This window comes from Girardinichthys multiradiatus, chromosome 9, assembly GCF_021462225.1.
Source record: "Girardinichthys multiradiatus isolate DD_20200921_A chromosome 9, DD_fGirMul_XY1, whole genome shotgun sequence".
In the NCBI taxonomy this organism is placed as follows: domain Eukaryota; kingdom Metazoa; phylum Chordata; class Actinopteri; order Cyprinodontiformes; family Goodeidae; genus Girardinichthys; species Girardinichthys multiradiatus.
Genome location: NC_061802.1, coordinates 2,753,726 through 2,774,277, shown reverse-complemented (window position 1 = coordinate 2,774,277; position 20,552 = coordinate 2,753,726). Strand labels below are relative to the sequence as shown.

General features: G+C 45.5%; 1 protein-coding gene across 1 annotated transcript; it reads right to left on the bottom strand.

Annotated features, from left to right (window-relative positions):
• Positions 1–567: 567 nt before the first annotated feature.
• slc1a8a (solute carrier family 1 member 8a) lies at positions 568–13,833 on the bottom strand. Its single transcript, XM_047374695.1, has 9 exons — positions 13,516–13,833; positions 7,238–7,317; positions 5,829–6,044; positions 3,054–3,096; positions 2,767–2,974; positions 2,072–2,171; positions 1,134–1,367; positions 867–1,061; positions 568–706 (listed from the first exon to the last, which is right to left on the bottom strand). Exons 1-9 carry the CDS (start codon positions 13,765–13,767, stop codon positions 568–570), a joined length of 1,467 nt encoding a protein of 488 aa, XP_047230651.1. The 5' UTR covers positions 13,768–13,833.
• Between the last annotated feature and the right edge of the window lie 6,719 nt (positions 13,834–20,552).

Here is a 20,552-nt window from a genome sequence, read left to right as displayed (position 1 = left end):
GACTCCTTCCTTTACAGCAGGGGTTCTCAAACACCGGCCCATGGATCTGTTGGTATGCCGTGGAGTAATCAGAAAATATTAGTGTCACTGCCACGGTTTTGATGAGAGGAATGTGTGTGGTTTTATTTAGAAAAACCAGAAGCATCCATGAAGCTTTGAAGTAATTAAATCCGCAATGAATGGGAACCAACATAGAGGAGGACCGACCCAGTTGGGAAGTTAATTGTTGCTGCTTTTGTGATTGTGTGGGTAATTCCCTGGCTGTACCCACCCTACCTACCAAACCCAATACATTGTGGTAAGCAAAAGGATTTGGACCCTGCAGCACATACCCGGCGTTCAGACTGTTGTAAGATTGAAACATCAGCTGTGTTTTTACCTTTCCGGTTTCATTCAGTGGAAAATCTTTCCGACAGAGGTGTGCAATGATCCCTGCAGCCAGGGCATCGCCAAGAACGTTGATCATGGTCCGAAACCTGTCGCTGCAGACCCAGAAGGGGGCGCCGTGAGACTCAAAAAAAGGGGGAACCAGCTGTGCTCAAATTAATTTACATTTATATTAAATACTTACAGGATCCAATCAATGGCCACAATTAGTGTGATGTCATCAGGCGGCAGGCCCACAGAGGTGAGCACGATCACCATGGTAACCAGTCCGGCCTGAGGGATGCCTGCTGCTCCGATGCTGGCAGCTGTGGCTGTAATGCTGAAAGACGAGGGGAGATGGGCAGTGAGTGATGAGCTGCTTTTTATTAAAGAATAAATCAGAGTTTCATCTGCATGTTGCTGAATCTCTTCCTCTATACAGATCCACTGTTTCCTGAACTGCTTCCGTTCACGGTAAATGAAAGTCTTCGCCTGTTTACCTGATGGTGACTAACTGGCCAAAGTCCAGCTCATAATCGTTAACTTGAGCAATAAAGATGGCCGCCACAGCTTCGTACAACGCCGTGCCGTCCATGTTGATGGTGGCTCCAACAGGCAGGACAAAGCGAGCGATCTGCCGGTCAACGTGGCAGTTCTCCAGCAGACACTTCATGGTGATGGGCAGTGTGGCAGAGCTAAGAAACATAAACGTTTAACTCCTTTTTCTCAAACCTGGGGATGATGCAGGATGTTGGATCAGGACTGACCTGGAGGAGGTGGCCAGCGCGATGACCATGGCCTGCAGCAACCCCCGGATATAGCTAAAGGGGTTCTTCCTGGTGAGGAGAAAGTAGAACAGAGGGAGGAGGACAAGGCCGTGAACGAAGAGGCCAGTGAGGACAGTGACGCCATACCAGCCCAGCTTCTTTCCCAGCGTGCTCGGATCCTGCATGTCCAAGATCTTCCCTGCCACCAAGAAGATGATCCCAAATGGGAAATACCTGAGGAGACAAACTGTCCTTAAGGTGGAGCCTAAAAAAGATGAGACTCTGAAATCTGCGCTCAGAGGTCCTGTTGTAAAAGGTTTGGTTCTCTAAAATGAATCACTGTAATACCTTGAGATCAACTAAGGGAACAGTTACAGTTGTTTGTTTAACCTGAAGCAAAAACAACAGTAAGAGAAGCCAAAGTTTTTCTTTCATCAAATGATTATAGACTCATGAGGAAGATTTGTATTGCAACAAGGAACCAGAATCAAACCAAACCTGGACTCCCAACCCATATATGACCCATATCTGCCATGTTGTCAATAAGTAAAGGGACTGATTTAAATCAGTTCAGATGGTGAACCTGGGGAGGCAAAGTCCTGCCTGCAGAGGATCCAATAACACCACAGACACGTATTCCCCCCAATGGGTCAGCAGGTCAGGTCCAAACTGTCCTCCAGTCTTGATGTGCACACTAACAGACCACCAGAACATCTCAAACCTAGAAACGTCTGTTTGAAAATTGTGCCTTAGTGAACAGGTGCTGGTGACCACGGGCATAAAGTTCTAGTTTGTCAACATGACACTGGTTCAGACCCTTAGGTTCAGGTTAGGTACAGGATTTAAAGTAAGTGAAAAAGAAGCAAAGGTCCAAGGAGAACCTCAGAGAGCCCTTCAGAAATCCTGGAGAACTGCCGATCCAGACCACTTTAACTCACCACACAGCAGCATTGATGATCTTCATCACACACTCATTGATGCACTGACAGACGTTGACCAGCGGAGCTCCACGTTCTCCCATCCTGCCCAGCAGCAGACCTGCACAACAGCCACGTGTACTCTCTGAACAACAAAAATGCTCTTCTGGACATTTTTACTTGAATCTTGTTGAGGTTTTGCAAGTTAAAAAAGGTTCATTTTGCAGGAACAGGACGACATGTTTCTGATCTGCACACACAGAAGGTCAATCTTCAGAGCAGCTATAGCTTCGAAATGTTACCCTTTATCAGAGAACAAATATAAAACTGCCATAACTGTTTGAATTTAAACAAAATCTAATCTGTTATTTGATCAGATCACCCTGAATGTCCTGCATGAACACTTGAACTGACTGAGAAATAAACAGCAAACAGGAGGGAGGAACTAATACTCAGTCCTCTGTATTAACATTTGAAATGTTCTTCTACAGCCTGAAGAATAGAATGAACAAATGTTTCATGTTTTATCAAATAAAGTAGAACTAATGTTGCTGAAATGTGGCTGCTGAACTCCAGAAGAGGCTTAGTGAAGCTACAGAGGATCAGGTCTGATGATTTTTTTTTTTTCTGGTAATATAAACCTTTTCAGACTGAGGGAGAAAACGTCAGGATGGTTATATGTCAGACAACCTGACTTTGTCCCTCATCCTGCTCACCCATGGTGGCGGAGAAGATGACAATCCCGAGGACATTCATCTGCTGGCTGCTGCCCGGACTTGTCTTGTATATGACGTCTGGGGGCGGAGTCAGCTCCAGGTAGACTGTCCGTCCTTTAGGGTCACTGTCGTCAGGGACCACATAGACAAAGTTAGGCTGGATGGTTCTGACTGGGACTTTGAGAATGGGGATCAGGTCCGTTTTGTACTGTAAAATCAAAGTCAGGTTGTCACAGGAAGGAAACAAAGCAGAACTGATGGTAACTTCGGACCTGCGTTGAGTTTACCTGCTGGAATGTGGCTTCGATCAGGTTGGAGGGAACCATGTTTCTGTGAAAGAATGAGAGGAGAATTCATTTTAGCTTCTACTGATCCTTTTTGTTCCTGTTTTCACAGCTTAGCAGCTAAAATGACAAATGCTCCTGGTTTTAATTACAAGATAAATCTGTTGTTGAGTGGTGTCTGTAAATGTAACAATAAACAGAAAACTTCACAACCAGTGAGCGTTGGAGTTTCACTAGTCTGTGTGTTCGGTCCCCTGCTCTTCACCCTTTTCACTCATGACTGCACAGCCATGCACAAAATCAACGTCATCATGAAGTTTGCAGATGATACGACGGTGTAGGGACTGATCAGCAGGGATCATGAGACAGCATATAGAGGGGATGTGCAGAGGCTCCCCCCCTCCCATCCTGACCTTGATCTATAAGCGCCACTGAGATTATTCTAACTAATTGTGTCACAGTCTGGTAACAGCAACCCATCTAACTGTAAGTTCCTGCAGAGGATCGTGAAAATAGCAGAAAACATTGGGCGCTTCTTTCATCACTCCAGAACCTTTTCTTTAAGATTCCTCACAAGGTCTGCAACATCATTCAGGAACCCCCAGGCCTCCCACATGGACCTTTCATGATCCTGCAACATCAAAACCAGAACTTTAACAGTCTGAGGTGTTCATCTGTTGCTAAACGTTCCTGTGGTTTTATTTGTCATCATCAAAACAAAAAGCAGAGAAAAACACAGGTATAATCGTAGAGTCCTACAGCACAGGGTTCTCTGTTACACACAGCTACTCATATTGTTTCTTTCCTCTGCACCATGTATGCTATGGTATGTTTGTCCTGTATTTCTGCTACACGGTGGACTCTGAGCCTTGTCTCTTTCTGTCTCTGAATACTTAATGTGGCTGAGATGATGATAACCTTTGCTTTGCCTTTGAAATACATTCATCACCTGATATTGTGATGATTATTATTGGTCAGGAGCTCATTTAAGCCATTAAAGACTGACTGAGCTGATCGGTAGGACCACAGAACGCTCCATGTAAATCTATCCCAAAACACAAAACTGCTCCAGATGAAACAAGGAACGCCTTATCTGCTGTGCTTTGTTGACTCAGCCAAAACATTATGACCAACACCTTAAGGAAACACCACCTGCTGCCTGTTAGATCTCACCTACTGATAGTAGCAATCAGAAAATCAGTAATTCTATTACTCAGAGGTCATAATGTTGTGGCTGATCAGTGATCAGAATCCAGTCACAAATGAAGCCTATTCCTCAGAAAAAATGGGTTTTCTCCAGACATTTAAACAATAATGTGATTTGTGTGAAACAACAAACACAGATAAATATGAAACATTTGGACAGAAACATAAAAAATGCTTTTTAAATTTTATTTGAATTACAATACAATTTATTTTAAACTGCAGGTAAGTAACCAACATTTCAGCCTGCAGAAGCTCACTCTGCTCTCTGTAATATGACGACAATAGGCTGGTACTGTTCCTCAGCAGCTCAGTGATTGGCTGTATGCTGCTGCATGCTCAGAGGTCAGCAGGATCATGGCGAAGTGTTCGACCTGCTCCTGCAGCTCCTTTTAGAGCGTGCACAAGAATTCGGTCTGCAAACGTGCAGCAGCGGAGATCACTGGCGTTTTGTTGACCCTCAGCAGTTTGTTTTGATCATTCCTGTATAAAACATTCAGCTGAACAGCCAGCTTCATTCATGCCAGTGAAAACTGCAGCATCCTCTGGCTTTCTGTCTCTCATGATGCAGACTGCTGTGTTCCGCTGATCTCTCTGGGTACTCCGGCTTCCTCCCACAGTCCAAAGACATACCTGTTAGGTTAATTAGTCTTCCTAAATTGCCCATAGGTGTGTAAATGAGTGTGTGCTTGGTTGTTTGCGTGTTGCCCTGCGATGGACTGGCGACCCGACCAGGGTGACCCCGCCTCTCACCCGTAGACTGCTGGAGATACACACCAGCTTCCTCTTAACCCACTATGGAGGAAGCGGTATAGAAAATGACTGACTATATCATTTCCTTTAGGATGGGAGTAAAATCTGTTCATTCTTTCATTTAAAACATTTTCAATATATTTTTGACATTTAAACCACCTAAAAGTATCTCTACTCCAGGCTGAAGCAACAGGAAGCTGATATTAGATGTCATCAGACGACCTGTCAGCTATCACAGCCGGTCGGTTAAACCCAATAATAAAAAGTTGTCTTTTTTTAGTGCATCAAAAAACACGAAATGTAACAGCTTCCAGTATTTCCACCACTTAAACTGTTGTTTTTATCTTGTTGGATTACAACCACAAACATCAGTGAATTGTATTTGAATTTTATGTGACAGACCAACAAAAATATGAAGTGGATGAAAATAATTCATGGTTCTAACACCTTCACAAATGAGTCAGTACTCTGGAGAACCTCCTTTGGCTTCAGGTCCAGCAGTCTGTAAGGGGTTATTTTCCAGGATTGTCCTGGATGTAGGACAATCCTGGACAACTTGTAAATAAAGGTAATCCACTTTCCTTTACGTTTATAGTTGTCGACCACTTTGTGTTGGTCTGTTACAGCAAATCCCAGTAAAATACACAGCAGTTAGTGGTTGAAGCAAGATAACATCAAGTCTCTGACATCCGGCCTCCTTTTGTCGCCCTTTCAAAACTTTGTAAAGAAAAACATTAAAGTAGATCATTCAGACAAGTGACCTTCCCCAGCACAAAAACCAGGGACCTCTGCCATGGACAGAAGACCTTTGACATCCCTCACCTGATCAGGTCGAGCAGGGCATCGGCCGAGGTCATGACTGGCCCACCGCCCAGACGGTTGCTATCCATCTCCGTCCCTGTGCCGGGTTTGATGATGAGAACGAGTACGATGCCGACCACCACAGCAATGAAGGTGGTCCACAGGTAATAGGTAACAGTGAGGACGCCCATCCTGCAGCATGCCTTGGACTCCATGGATGACAGACCTGACATCAAGCTGCCCGTCCAGAGAGAAGGACAGATGCTTAAAGTTTAAAGTCCACCACAGAGCCACAGGACCATCTCAGGGTCAGATTATCTCCTATGTAACTGTTGAATGTTTTAACTTGGAACATAAAAATATCTGCTGCTTGCTGTCACACTCAGTTGGAAAACAGCACAGGATGTCTTTCAATCTGTCCAACCTTGATGTTTCTACAACATGAAAGTATCAGATTAACTGATCATTATCAGTGTGAACACCTCTGAAAAGCAGTAGATCTGTCAGATTGCTGCTCAAGAGCATTCAGATATCTGTTACACAATGCCAGGATGGAAAACAACATCAGCAATGATCTTAGAGAAGCAACTGTTGCTGTCCATCAACCTGAGAAGAGTTCTAAGGTCATTTCCAAACTATCTGAAGTCCATTGGTCTGCAGGAAAAAAGATTATTCCCAAGAGGAAAACATCTAAGAGAAATTACCAAAACCTTGAAGCTCCATCTCATACTCTACAGAAATCAGTATGCAGGTTTAAGGTTCCAGGTCATGACAGGACAGGTAGAAAAAAACACTGAAGCACTATGGCTTTCTGGAAAGGTTGAAGGAGAAAACCTCTTCCCTCTAAATACAAGCTGGTGCCAGCCCTTGGGTTGGATAAGCTGAATCTGAATGAAGGACAAGACTTCTGGAACAATGTGCCAACGACAGATGAGACTAAAGTAGAGATGTTTGGTTGAGACGCACAGTTCCAAGTTTGAAGGAAACAACTCAAACCAACTGGGAAGCATGGTGATGGAGTGATGATGATGAGGCTTGTTTTGCAGCAATAGGACCTGCATCCTTATAACTACTGAGTTGATGCCATCAGTTCAGGTTCCTGCCAGCGCACCTGCAGTAAATGACAGCACTGAGCGTGAATCCCTCCTGGTTTGTCTGTGAGCTGTTTGAGGTCCTGGTTCATTTACTGACTCTGAGAGTTCTGATTCTGTCATCTAGTGGATCAAAGCCTGCCCTTGGGTCCTTCTTTAGACTCAGTCAGAAGATGAAGGGTTTAAACCAAAACAACCCACAGAGAAACAGCAGTGGAGGCATCAGGAAAATGGTCCACACAAACCAGAATGTACCAATCAGACTGTTAGCAGAACCAGAACTAAATACTTCCTGGTAGAACATTTTAAACAGTGTAATGCAGTTTTTGTTGTTCCTACCTGGACGTGATGAGAGGAAGGATGAGCATCTTCAGCATCCTCATCAGCAGCTCTCCAGGAAAAGAGAAGTAGATCTTAGCCTGCGGAGAAAAACGTCAGCAGTTTTTAAAGATGTGACTGAATCTTTAGAACATGTTTCAGCATCGGTGCAGTAAAATCTTGAAGGTGAATTAGGTTAGTTTGGGTCCCTCTAACAGGTGTGGGCAGTACCAGTGCCGTCATGCAGGTCCGGATCTCTATCTGCTCATTAAAACCTGCAGAACTCTTAGTGTGAGCAGAGTCAGAGCTGAGAACAAGCTGGAATATTGCAGACAATCATCAGGAGCTGCTGTGATGCAGATTTCTGACTCTGAAGTGACTGAATGTTTGGTTGGATCCGTCAAGTGATGGACAGGTGACCTCTCCAGGTGACCTCTCCAGGTGACCTCTCCAGGTGACCTCTCCAGGTGTGCAGCAGCATCAGCAGAGCTCCAACAGATGATATCTTACCATCGTCGCCCCAGAATGTTCAGCCCCTCAAAGTTACATCATCGCAACTTTTTCACTAAAATATAAAATATAAAGATTTGATTTCTTCTCATTTTCAGATATATAATCAGGGCAGTTTTTAATGGTAAGTTATTTGATTCAACCAGTAAAAAAGATAATGGAGCATAAAATAAGAGCTGTTAGGAGTTAGCTTGGTTAAATGAAATAGGCAGTTAGTGTAGCGAAGCCTGAAGATCAATTCACTCGAAGATAAGAGAATAAGACTCAACAATAAATAACGACATGCAAGGGATGGGTAATATGAACATAAAATTATATTTACATATGTTTTAGTATGTATAATGAATGTATTTAAAAATATATATTACAGTCTTTTGAGGCATAAATCAGCCACAGTTCAAATAGTCCAAAAAAATCTGATTTTTGGTCCATCTACATCTGCACTCATGTCTTGGCAAGGATTCTATTGTAAGAGATTCTTAATCTCAAGAGATTTTCCTGGTGAAATAAAGGTTAATAATAGTGATAATAAAAAACTCATAACAAATCAATCAAACAAAATAATTGGTTTATCACAGGTTTCCCTGTCCCATCTGATTGAGCACTCTGTGATCAGGAATCCTCTCATCCCCTCCATTACTCCCCAAGTCTCCTTCCATCAGGTAGGAGATAAAAAGTCAAAACACAAAAAATCATTCATTCCATCCACAACCTCAGTCCTCAATAACCCGTTAATGATTTCATTTTTTATCATGTGTGAATTTATTGCTCATTTTGGTGTATGGTTTGTATTGTGTCCATCTCTTTGAAACGTTTTGAAGTTTCTATTCTATTCTATTAATGCTAATAATCTAATAGGTGACTTCCCTACATTTACATTAAGTGATGTAAATCCACCATTAAAAAGCTCATAATTGTGTTTAGTCAAATTTTTCAAATCTTTGCATATTTATTGATGCTCTCAGGAAACCAACAGTTTAAACAGTTAAAGAAACAGACTCTGTCTGCTTTGCGTTCAACAGCTGATCATAAAATCCTGGACTGTCTGGTTCTTAGTGAACTGGTTCAGATCTTATATGACAGACTTCTTACTATTGCTTGGCAATTATAAACCAGAGATAGAAAAGATCACCAGAGGGGTTCCCCAGGGCTCCATTCTAAGGGCACCTTTATTTAACATCTTTATAATCTCACCAGCTCAGGTGGTAGCTTCTGCATTATCTCCTACAATATCTTTGCCAATGACATATAACTTTATATCTGTGTATCACCACTTTGCTATTGTCTTCTACAGTCAGTGTCCAAAATGTTGATGAGTGGAAGGGTCACAATTTCCTCCAGGTTAATGCAGACAAGACTAAAGCCAACGTTTTTGGTCCCAAATCCCAAAAGGATAGAAATTGGGTCTCAACTAGACTCCAAGAAAACCGATGCATCCCAACAAATTCCACCAGGAAAATCCCATCCCCTTTTCTGTTTTCCTTGCTATGATCCAGATCTCCTTGTCCATTTTAAAAGTGATTCTGACCAACTGTTCTCCAGGTTTTCTGAAGACCTTTCTGAGGATTTATTTGGACTTTAGCTGCTTTTTCAATCAGTTTGTGCCCAGACTTGAAAATTATTTCAGCTTTGGGAATTTAAAACAATTTTAAGGAAAATCAGAGCATCAGGAAAACTCTCTCCCCAAACCTGGAGGCTGTATCATCTTCCAGCTGAGTTTCTTTCAGCAACACTTTGTTGGATGAACCAAATTACCTCTAGATTTTCCTTTCTAAATCAAATTTATGGCTAATTGTGATGAGATGTTAAGGAAACGCGGTGCACCTGAAAGGAACATCATTTCTGATTCAGACTGCAGAGGATAAAAGTAGGAGAAACTAACTAAAAATCTAAAGGCAGAGTTTCTGTAGATTTAAACATTTAGATTTTAAGCAGTGATTTTAGCAAAATAACAGCAGGAAAATTCAAAGAAAATCAGGTCAGATTTTAAGACTCTGCGCATCTAAATGACAGGAAGCGGAAAACAACACAGAAACACCCAAATTTTTACTTCTAAGAGTTGTTTTCATTCCTGAATTTAGACAATCGAATAAATCAAAGAAAAGCTTCAATAAATAACTGTTCTTTAGGTTCAGTTGAGCCAGGCCGTGGTTTTTAAAAGCCTTTCATACAATGAACCAAACAGTTCTGCATCACATAATCTAACAAATTATAAAAGGTGGGGAGTTTGTGCTGAAACCGGAGCAGAACCGGAAGAACAGAGAGAAACCCAGCTGATGGGAAGCTCAGAACAGAGACATAAGTCAGAAATGTCTCTGTGCTCCAAAGCTTCTGTCAGTTTGTGGGATCTGATTCTGAGCACGGCTTCACTCTGTAATAATTATGTAATGAATTTAATAGGAACCGGGTCAGGTTATACAGAGTCAGAATTAACCAGGATTCAGCTTAGATCATAAAGTTTCCAGAACCAGGATAAATGGATCCAGGTTTAATCATGAAGCTTCAGGACTCAGCCAGACGACGAAACTCTGGTTTAAATTTAAAAAGATTAGCAGAGCTGCTAAAATCAGACCCGGCTGCTTTAATCCAACACTTACAAATGCTTCCGGACTTTCATTTAGGTCAATAAATGCAGGAAATAAAGGCTTTTTTTTAAACTAAATTAAAAAAATGTCACAGAGAAGCAGCTTCTTCCTCACAATGAAGTAAATATTAAAGCTGAGGCATCTTAGGACCAACTCTCTCCCTGACTAAGTGGAATGTATCCTGATCAAACCGGGAAGAAATGAACCAGACTCAATCTGGACAGAGTTTTTTTCTTTCATTTCACTGAAATAAACAAATACATAAAATGAGCGAAACAGTTATTTATATTTTATATTTATTCACCAGCTGGAAACAAACTTGGATCAAACAGCATGACCTCTGAACTCTGCAGCCACACCTACTCAAAGCCTCCATCTTCAGACTCCAACAAAGACATGGATCCACACTGATGGACTCCTAGTCTGAAATCCAGTACATTCTGGGAGAAAACAGGTTCTGGTCCTGCTGGGATCTAACACATCTGAACCAAATCAGCTGAACAGAGAAACTAAACATTTTCCATCCCAGAAACAGCAGAACATCTTCATCCATAGAGAAGAAAATCCGGACACATGGAGACTTCATCTCCACGACCCGATGAACGGACTGACAGATAGACGAAAAGTCTCATGGATGGATGGATTTTTCAAAGCCGGAGCTTCTGAAGCAGGACGTCTAGTCTTCACAGTTTAAACATTAGATCATGGTAGCACAGATTACTGTAATGTTCTGCTTCTGGGCTTCCTAAAAGAACTTTAGCTCCATTCCAGCTTCTTCAGAACCCAGCTGCAGGGATGCTGATGAAGACCAGGAAGTGAGCTCACTTCTCACCGACTTAAAGTCTCTGCATTGGCTACCAGTCCATTTTAGAATTGGTTTTAAGGTTCTCTTAGTGGTACTTAAAACCCTCAACAGTCTCATTGCACTCTGGTTATCAGAAGTTCTTTCATTCTAGAGCTCCTCCAGAATCCTCAGGTTTTCTGGAAAGGTTCTTCTGTTGGTACCTAGAAGGAGAACCAGAACTCACGGTGAGGCGTCCCTCAGCTGTGGACCCGAGAGGAGCTCAGCATCTATTCAGTCTGGCTTTTAGCTGAAGTTTGGAGCTTTTTATTAACTTTCATTATATATCGTTTTATTTCAGTTTAATTTATTAAGAACCGTCACGGTTCTGCTAATGTTCTAGATGTTTTTGTTTGCTGTTTTTATTTTTGCGTGCTTGGATTTAGGTTTTTATAGCTTTGGTGTTTTTATGAATCATATTAATTTATTGAATATTAATTTTCTCCTTATACCAACATGTTTATGGGTGTGCTGTGGAATGTGCCACCAGTGATAACAGAGCCTTCAAGTCCTGGAAGCTGTGAGGTTGGACCTCCATGGATCAGACTAGTTTGTTCAGCACATCCAACAGATGCTCAACTGGACAGATGTCCAGGAACTTTTAAAGGCTCCTCAAACCATTCCTGAATTCTTGCATTGTTCAGTTGTCTCCATGAAGAAGTGAACACGGCCTGCAACAGTGCTTAGGTAGATCATCCACATGGCAGGTCTTCATCCCATCCTGGTGCTTTGGGTTCCCCAGGTAATTGTTGGCCACACCTGATAATTCAGGTGATGAAACATAAAATGTGACTCATCAGACCAGATCCATGGTCCAGTTCTGTTGCTTACAGGCCTGTTGTTGGAGAGGTTTGACTGTTGGCGCCTCTGATGACTCTGCAGGTCTCTACAGTTATGAGGATCTGACACTTTTCTCTCAGAGCCGCCTCTAACTTCCTCATCTGTTGGATCGGACCACACGGGCCAACCTTCACTCCTCATGTGCATCAGTGAGTCTGATGATGGGTCACCACTGTGATAGACACTGGTCAATGCAGACTAGGATCCCCAACAGAGCTGCAGTTTGGAGATGTTCTGACCCATTTACTAGTTCTAAACAATCAACTCTCAGGACAAAATGTTGCCTGATAAGTCACAGTGACAGGAGCCTCGATGGAGAGATCAGTGCTTTTCACTTCACCTCTCAGTGGTCATAATGTTATGCCTGATATGTCTATATTCTGGTGGAGAAGAAGTCCCCAGCTGACATTCTCAATGAAACCAGACCATCTCACCCTCTTTATGAGGATGGACCCACACAGAATTGCTTCTTGTTTCTGAGGGACTCACATCTTAACTCAGGCCTTCTGATTTTAATCAGAACTTCTGGATCAGTGTTAGAACGTACTGCTTGCCCCTGGTTCTCAGCATGTTTTAGATGTTCCTCTGGTCCAGCAGACGTGATTTAACTTCATCACCTCCTGAACCTGACAGCAGGTTCTATAGACTCCTGCTGATGACCCATTTATCTGGACCCCAGATTTAATGCGCCTGTTCTAAAATAAATCCAGTTTAAAGGCAACATTCTGCTGGTTTATATCTGTTTTCTGTCTGTTATTATCTCCATAAACTTGATCCAGAAAACTAAATATTAGGAAGATGTTAGGGGTCAGTTGGACATACAAGGTTTATATTAGATGAGTTTGGATGTTGTCTGAGCAGCACCTCATGGAGATGATTGAGGCTGAAAGTGATCATCAGACGTTTCTGCTCTGAAACTGAAGCTTTCACAGACATTCAGACTCAAACTCACCATCAGAGGCAATAACCGCCCTGCACAAGTGGACTCTGGAATGTTTCTGAGTTATTCAACAAGCTGCAGAAAGAAGCAAATATCCCTGAGAGGGAGAAGAAACTGTGTGAATACAACGTATGGGAGGCTTCCTATCCTGTGCTAAATGATCAGATTACCTTAGAAGCTGCATAATTTATGAAGGCAACTTTTCATCTGCATATCATCAATGTTATACAGTTTTATGGCACATGCTCAAATGCTGAAGATATGAAAATCAGATGTTCAGATGAATACCTGGTTTATTTTCTCGGTAATATTAGGAAGATTTTCAGTCTTCGATTATTTTATCTTACTTATTATTCGGTTCATTCTGTAAAATGTGCAGCAGGAACCAAACAGTTTGGCCTAAACAGGCTTAACGTAAACTTGGCTACAGTTAGTCACCACTAAATCTGGATGTAATGTTGACAACCTTTGGGTTTGGTGGGGTGTCTGAGCCTGGCCTGGTTTAGGAAAGTCCTAGTTCAAGCCCTGTTGGAGGACCAGCCAGAAAACAGAATGTTTAAAGTGGAGCGGGTTGGTTCTGTACCTGGGTGGACAGCTGAGTCCCTCTTAGCAAGAAGCCTAACGTACAGCCGGTGATCACAGCTATAACTGACAGAGTCAGCAGCCCGTTCCTCCTGCAAAAATCCCTCCAGTTCCTCCACCGGACCCTCCTTATCCTGTCCATGAAGTAGTCCTTGACCCGGTTCCCCAGGGTCCTTGCAGTGGCTCCAGGAGCGAAAGAACTCTGGTCAGAGCAGGTCTCCTCTTTACCGCTTGGTAACAGAAGCTCCTCCATGGTCTCCAAGGTGCTGGGGTCGTCCTGGCACGGAGACAAACCTATGAGAGCCCCAGAGAAGCTCACCTTTTCCATGGAAGGATTAAATAATCAGTGATCAGAGCCGAGCATTGCTGCAGGACGGCTGCAGGCAGACTTACAGCCTTAAGAGGCTTAAATGTGGGGGATCTCAGCTGTCTTTGTTGTGGCATCTGTTGTTGTTTCCTTTTTACTCCTTCAGGAAAATCCTCAGAGGTCACAGCTGCTGGAGCTCAATGAAACAGACTCACACCAGCAACAGCGGAGTTAATATCTAATTATTCTGTTCTTCTCAATAACAGAAAGTGATGTCATGGTGCAAAAGCTGTCCACGCTTTCCTTCCTGTGATCTGGTAATAAGGTCCTGATCAGAGGTTCTCCAGGCTTCCTGAAGGTCTATTTAGATTTTTGTTTTACATTTCCTGTGTTTCAGGTTCTGCAGAGTACACATTGCAGAAGGTTTAATGTCAAGAACCAAAATATGTCTTTAGACTATTGAACACTTGTTATAACAGCAGTAAAATAGAAAATAAGGTTCCTCAACCTAAAATACCACTACGGTTGGAGATGTGGCCTTTAGTCTCAAACTCTAGATCAGTGGTTCCAAAATCTGAGGATCATGAGTTGTTCCTCTCCACTGTCACCACATGCTGCAAAGACAGATGACTGTTTACTAGCTGTTTACTAACTGTTTTCCTAGCTGGTATTTTACGGCAGCTAAATCTGACTGTAATGAATGCCATGATTTCTTTATTGATGGGACAGAACCAGAATAAACTGGACCTGTTTGTTCTGTGAGGTGAGTTTGTGCAACTGTTTGGTTCTGTTGAAATAAACTGAGCGGATCTGAGGAACGCGTTCACACAGGTTAGCAGTAAAACAGGTTTCTGTTTGTTTTGGAGCTCAGACTCTGGATCTAAACGGGTAACTGAACTGAAGCCAACAGAACACAGCAGTAAACCCGGTTCAGAACCATAATAATGTTTAACATTCATTAACATCAACAGTGATGGCTGCGCTGTTTCAGACGTTTCTGTTAGATTCCGACATCTATGAAGCATATACAGGGGTTGGACAATGAAACTGAAACACCTGGTTTTAGACCACAATAATTTATTAGTATGGTGTAGGGCCTCCTTTTGCAGCCAATACAGCATCAATTCGTCTTGGGAATGACACCTACAGGTCCTTCTCAAAATATTAGCATATTGTGATAAAGTTAATTATTTTCCATAATGTTATGATGAAAATTTAACATTCATATATTTTAGATTCATTGCACACTAACTGAAATATTTCAGGTCTTTTATTGTCTTAATACGGATGATTTTGGCATACAGCTCATGAAAACCCAAAATTCCTATCTCACAAAATTAGCATATCATTAAAAGGGTCTCTAAACGAGCTATGAACCTAATCATCTGAATCAACGAGTTAACTCTAAACACCTGCAAAAGATTCCTGAGGCCTTTAAAACTCCCAGCCTGGTTCATCACTCAAAACCCCAATCATGGGTAAGACTGCCGACCTGACTGCTGTCCAGAAGGCCACTATTGACACCCTCAAGCAAGAGGGTAAGACACAGAAAGAAATTTCTGAATGAATAGGCTGTTCCCAGAGTGCTGTATCAAGGCACCTCAGTGGGAAGTCTGTGGGAAGGAAAACGTGTGGCAGAAAACGCTGCACAACGAGAAGAGGTGACCGGACCCTGAGGAAGATTGTGGAGAAGGGCCGATTCCAGACCTTGGGGGACCTGCTGAAGCAGTGGACTGAGTCTGGAGTAGAAACATCCAAAGCCACCGTGCACAGGCGTCTAAATGATGTGTGCCTATTAGCATTCCTGACTGGTTTGATCAGATCAAAACCAGGTGGAAATTTGCTTTTTTAAAATAAGAAAATATAAATATTTCAGTTGGAAAAGTGGGCCCACCACCTGCAGGGGGAACCGTGAGGGACCGGTGCAAAGAGGATTGGGTGGCGGACGAAGGTGGAGACCTCAACGGCCCGATCCCCGGATGCTTAGGCTGGCTCTAGGGACGTGGAATGTCACCTCGCTGGGGGGGAAGGAGCCTGAGCTTGTGCGGGAGGTCGAGAGATATCGACTAGAAATAGTCGAGCTCGCCTCCATGCACAGCGTGGGCTCTGGAACCCATCTCCTTGAGAGGGGTTGGACTCTCTTCTACTCTGGAGTGGCCCACGGGGAGAGGCGGCGGGCTGGTGTGGGTTTGCTTGTTGCCCCCCAGCTCAGCCGTCTCGTGTTGGGGTTTACCCCAGTGGATGAGAGGGTTGTATCCCTGCGCCTTCGGGTTGGGGTCTCTGACTATCATTTCAGCCTACGGGCCGAGTGGTAGTGCAGAGTACCCGGCCTTCTTGGCGTCCCTGTCGGGGGTGCTGGATAGTGCCCCTCCCGGGGACTCCATTATTCTGCTGGGGGACTTCAACGCCCACGTGGGGAACGACAGTGACACCTGGAGAGGCGTGATCGGGAGAAATGGCCTCCCCGATCTGAATCCGAGTGGTGTTTTGTTATTGGACTTCTGTGCTAGTCACAGATTGTCCATAACGAACACCATGTTCAAACATAAGGGTGTCCATCAGTGCACTTGGCACCAGGACACCCTAGGCAGGAGGTTGATGATCGACTTTGTTGTCGCATGTTTTGGACACTCGGGTGAAGAGAGGGGCTGAGCTGTCCACTGATCATCACCTGGTGGTGAGTTGGATCCGCTGGAGGAGGAGAAAGCCAGACAGACTCGGCAGGCCCAAGCGCATAGTGAGGGTCTGCTGGGAACGCCTGGCGGAGCCCTCGGCCAGGGATGTATTCAACTCCCACCTCCGGGAGAGCTTCGACCAGATCCCGGGGGATGTTGGAGACATAGAGTCCGAGTGGACCATGTTCTCTGCATCTATTGTCGATGCTGCTGCCCATAGCTGCGGCCGTAAGGTCTGCGGTGCCTGTCGTGGCGGCAATCCCAGAACCCGGTGGTGGACACCGGCAGTAAGGGATGCTGTTAAGCTGAAGAAGGAGTCCCATCGGCTGTGGTTGGCTTGTGGGACTCCTGAGGCGGCTGACGGGTACCGTGAGGCCAAGCGTGCTGCGGCCCGGGCTGTGGCAGAGGCAAAAACTCGGGCCTGGGAAGAGTTCGGTGAGGCCATGGAGAAGGACTACCGGTTGGCCTCGAAGCGATTCTGGCAAACCGTCCGGCGCCTCAGGAAGGGGAAGCAGTGCTTTGCCAACACTGTTTATAGTGGGGGCGGGAGACTGCTGACCTCGACTGAGGACATTATCGGGCGGTGGAAGGAGTACTTCGAGGATCTCCTCAATCCTGCCATCACGCATTCCGTGGTGGAAACAGAGGCTGGGGGCTCGGGGTTGGACTCTTTCATCACCCAGGCTGAAGTCACCGAGGTGGTTAAAAAGCTCCGCGGTGGCAAGGCTTCGGGGGTGGATGAGATCCGCCCTGAGTACCTCAAGTGTCTGGATGTTGCAGGGCTGTCATGGTTGACACGCCTCTTCAACATTGCGTGGCGGTCGGGGACAGTGCCTCTGGACTGGCAGACTGGGGTGGTGGTCCCCCTTTATAAGAAGGGGGACCGGAGGGTGTGTTCCAACTACAGGGGGATCACACTCCTCAGCCTCCCTGGTAAGGCCTACGCCAGGGTATTGGAGAGGAGAGTCCGACCGATAGTCGAACCTCGGCTTCAGGAGGAACAGTGTGGTTTTCGTCCCAGCCGTGGAACACTGGACCAGCTCTATACCCTCTACAGGGTGCTCGAGGGTTCATGGGAGTTTGCCCAACCGGTTCACATGTGTTTTGTGGACCTGGAGAAGGCATTCGACTGTGTCCCTCGTGATGCCCTGTGGGGGGTGCTCCAGGAGTATGGAATCGGGGGCCCTTTATTAGGGGCCATCCGGTCCCTGTACAAGCGGAGCAGGAGTTTGGTCCGCATTGCCGGCACTAAGTCGGACCTGTTCCCAGTGCATGTTGGACTCCGGCAGGGCTGCCCTTTGTCGCCGGTCCTGTTCATAACTTTTATGGACAGGATTTCTAGACGCAGCCAAGGGCCGGAGGGGGTCTGGTTTGGGGACCAGTGGATTTCATCTCTTCTTTTTGCGGATGACGTGGTCCTGCTGGCCCCCTCTAGCCAAGACCTACAGCATGCGCTGTGGCGGTTCGCAGCCGAGTGTGAAGCGGCTGGGATGAGGATCAGCTCCTCCAAGTCCGAGACCATGGTACTTGACCGGAAAAGGGTGGCTTGTCCTCTTCTGGTTGGAGGGGAGTTCCTGCCTCAAGTGGAGGAGTTTAAGTATCTCGGGGTCTTGTTCACGAGTGAGGGAAGAATGGAGCGGGAGATCGACAGACGGATCGGTGCAGCTGCCACAGTAATGGGGGCGCTGTGCCGGTCCATTGTGGTGAAGAGAGAGCTGAGCCGAAAAGCAAAGCTCTCAATTTACTGGTCGGTCTACGTTCCTACCCTCACCTATGGCCATGAACTTTGGGTCATGACCGAAAGAACGAGATCACGGATACAAGCGGCTGAAATGAGCTTCCTCCGTAGGGTGGCCGGGCACTCCCTTAGAGATAGGGTGAGGAGCTCGGCCATCCGGGAGGAGCTCGGAGTAGAGCCGCTGCTCCTCCACATTGAGAGGAGCCAGTTGAGGTGGCTCGGGCATCTATACCGGATGCCTCCTGGACGCCTTCCTCGGGAAGTGTTCCAGGCACGTCCCACCGGGAGGAGGCCCAGGGGACGGCCCAGGACACGCTGGAGGGACTATGTCTCTCGACTGGCCTGGGAACGCCTTGGGCTCCCCCTGGAGGAGCTGGAGGAGGTGTCTGGAGAGAGGGACGTCTGGGCGTCTCTGCTGAGTCTGCTGCCCCCGCAACCCGGTCCTGGATAAGCGGAAGACGACGAACGAACGAACGAAGTTGGAAATCATCTCATAAAAACATGACATTGGAGAAAACAAGACATCTGAATTTCTTAAAGATGAAAATGTTGCTGCAAAGTATAAAAAAGGTTTGTCCCATAAATAAAAACAAATTACAGATTATTTCATCTTAAAGAAGCAGAAAAAAGTCTCCGTACTCTTACGCTTCATCCAGACCGGGTTGCGGGGGCAGCAGACTCAGCAGAGACACCCAGACGTCCCTCTCCCCAGACACCTCCTCAAGCTCCTCCAGGGGGAGCCCAAGGCGTTCCCAGGCCAGCTGAGAGACATAGTCCCTCCAGCGTGTCCTGGGCCGTCCCCTGGGCCTCCTCCCGGTGGGACGTGCCTGGAACACCTCCCGAGGAAGGCGTCCAGGAGGCATCCGGTATAGATGCCCGAGCCACCTCAACTGGCTCCTCTTGATGTGGAGGAGCAGCAGCTCCACTCCGAGCATTTAAACTTTTCTGTTTTTAGAGCGAAATGATAAAAGAAAGAGCAGGAAATGAATCTGGAGCAAGAATTTTCACTAAACTTTACAATAATACATGCAGGTACAAATATATACATACAGCCACTAATATCTCGTAAAATGAGTTGGTGAGTTGGACCTCGACCAACAAGCTTCTGGAATCATTCTGGTAGACTTCATTTAAACTGGATGGTTTCCAAGCACAGACCAGAACATTTAACAGGTTCAGGTTGGAGCTTTGGGAAGACCATCCCAGAAAGCTTGATGTTTATCTGCTTTATCCAAACCAGTTTGGATGTATTTGGGATCACTTTCCTGTAGAAACTACAAACTGCTCCACACCTCAGGAATCTGCGCAGGGAAAAGGAAGAAGCTCACAGCAGTGGAGATTGGGCGCGGTACAGGCAGGCCAGGAGCAGACTAACAAAGGAGATCAAAGCAGCTAAGAGAAGCTACAGTGAGAAGCTGAAGAACAGCCTTTCTACTGGAGATACTTCAGCTGTATGGACTGGTCTGAGAAACCTGACTGCCTACAAGAGCCCCTCCACCCATCCTGAACAGAGTCGTCTCCTGGCCAACCATCTGAATGGCTTCTACTGCAGACGTGACAAGAAGCCGTTCACGCCTCAAATCATCCCCTCTACATCCCATTCAGGAACAAATTCCTCCCATAAAGCAACCAACCCCCCACCATCAGATCCTCTGCCTGCACTAAAGATCTCAGAGGAAGATGTAAACAGGCTCTTTCAGCGCATGAAAACAAAGAAAGCTGGAGGACCTGATAACGTCTCCCCATCATGTCTGAAAGCCTGTGCTAATCAACTCGCTCCGATCTTCACAAAGATCTTCAACAAATCACTGGAGAAATGTGAGGTCCCCTCCTGCCTCAAACGATCCACCATCATCCCGGTTCCCAAGAAACCCACCATTGTAGGATTAAATGACTACAGGCCTGTAGCCCTGATGTCTGTGGTCATGAAGTCCTTTAAGCGGCTGGTGTTGAAGCACCTGAAAGACATCACAGGCCCCCTGCTGGACCCCTTGCAGTTTGCTTACCGAGCAAACAGGTCGGCAGATGATGCTGTTAACTTAGGTCTACACTTCATCCTGCAACACCTCGACCACCCAAGGACGTACGCCAGGATCCTGTGTGTAGACTTCAGCTCGGCCTTCAACACCATCATACCAGACATCCTCCACCAGAAGCTCACCCAGTTCAACGTCCCAGCCTCCACCTGTCAGTGGATCAACAGCTTCCTGACGGACCGACAGCAGCAGGTGAGACTGGGGAGCATCTTCTCCCGATCCAGATCAATATGTACTGGTGCCCCCCAGGGGTGTGTTCTATCCCCACTCCTCTTCTCTCTG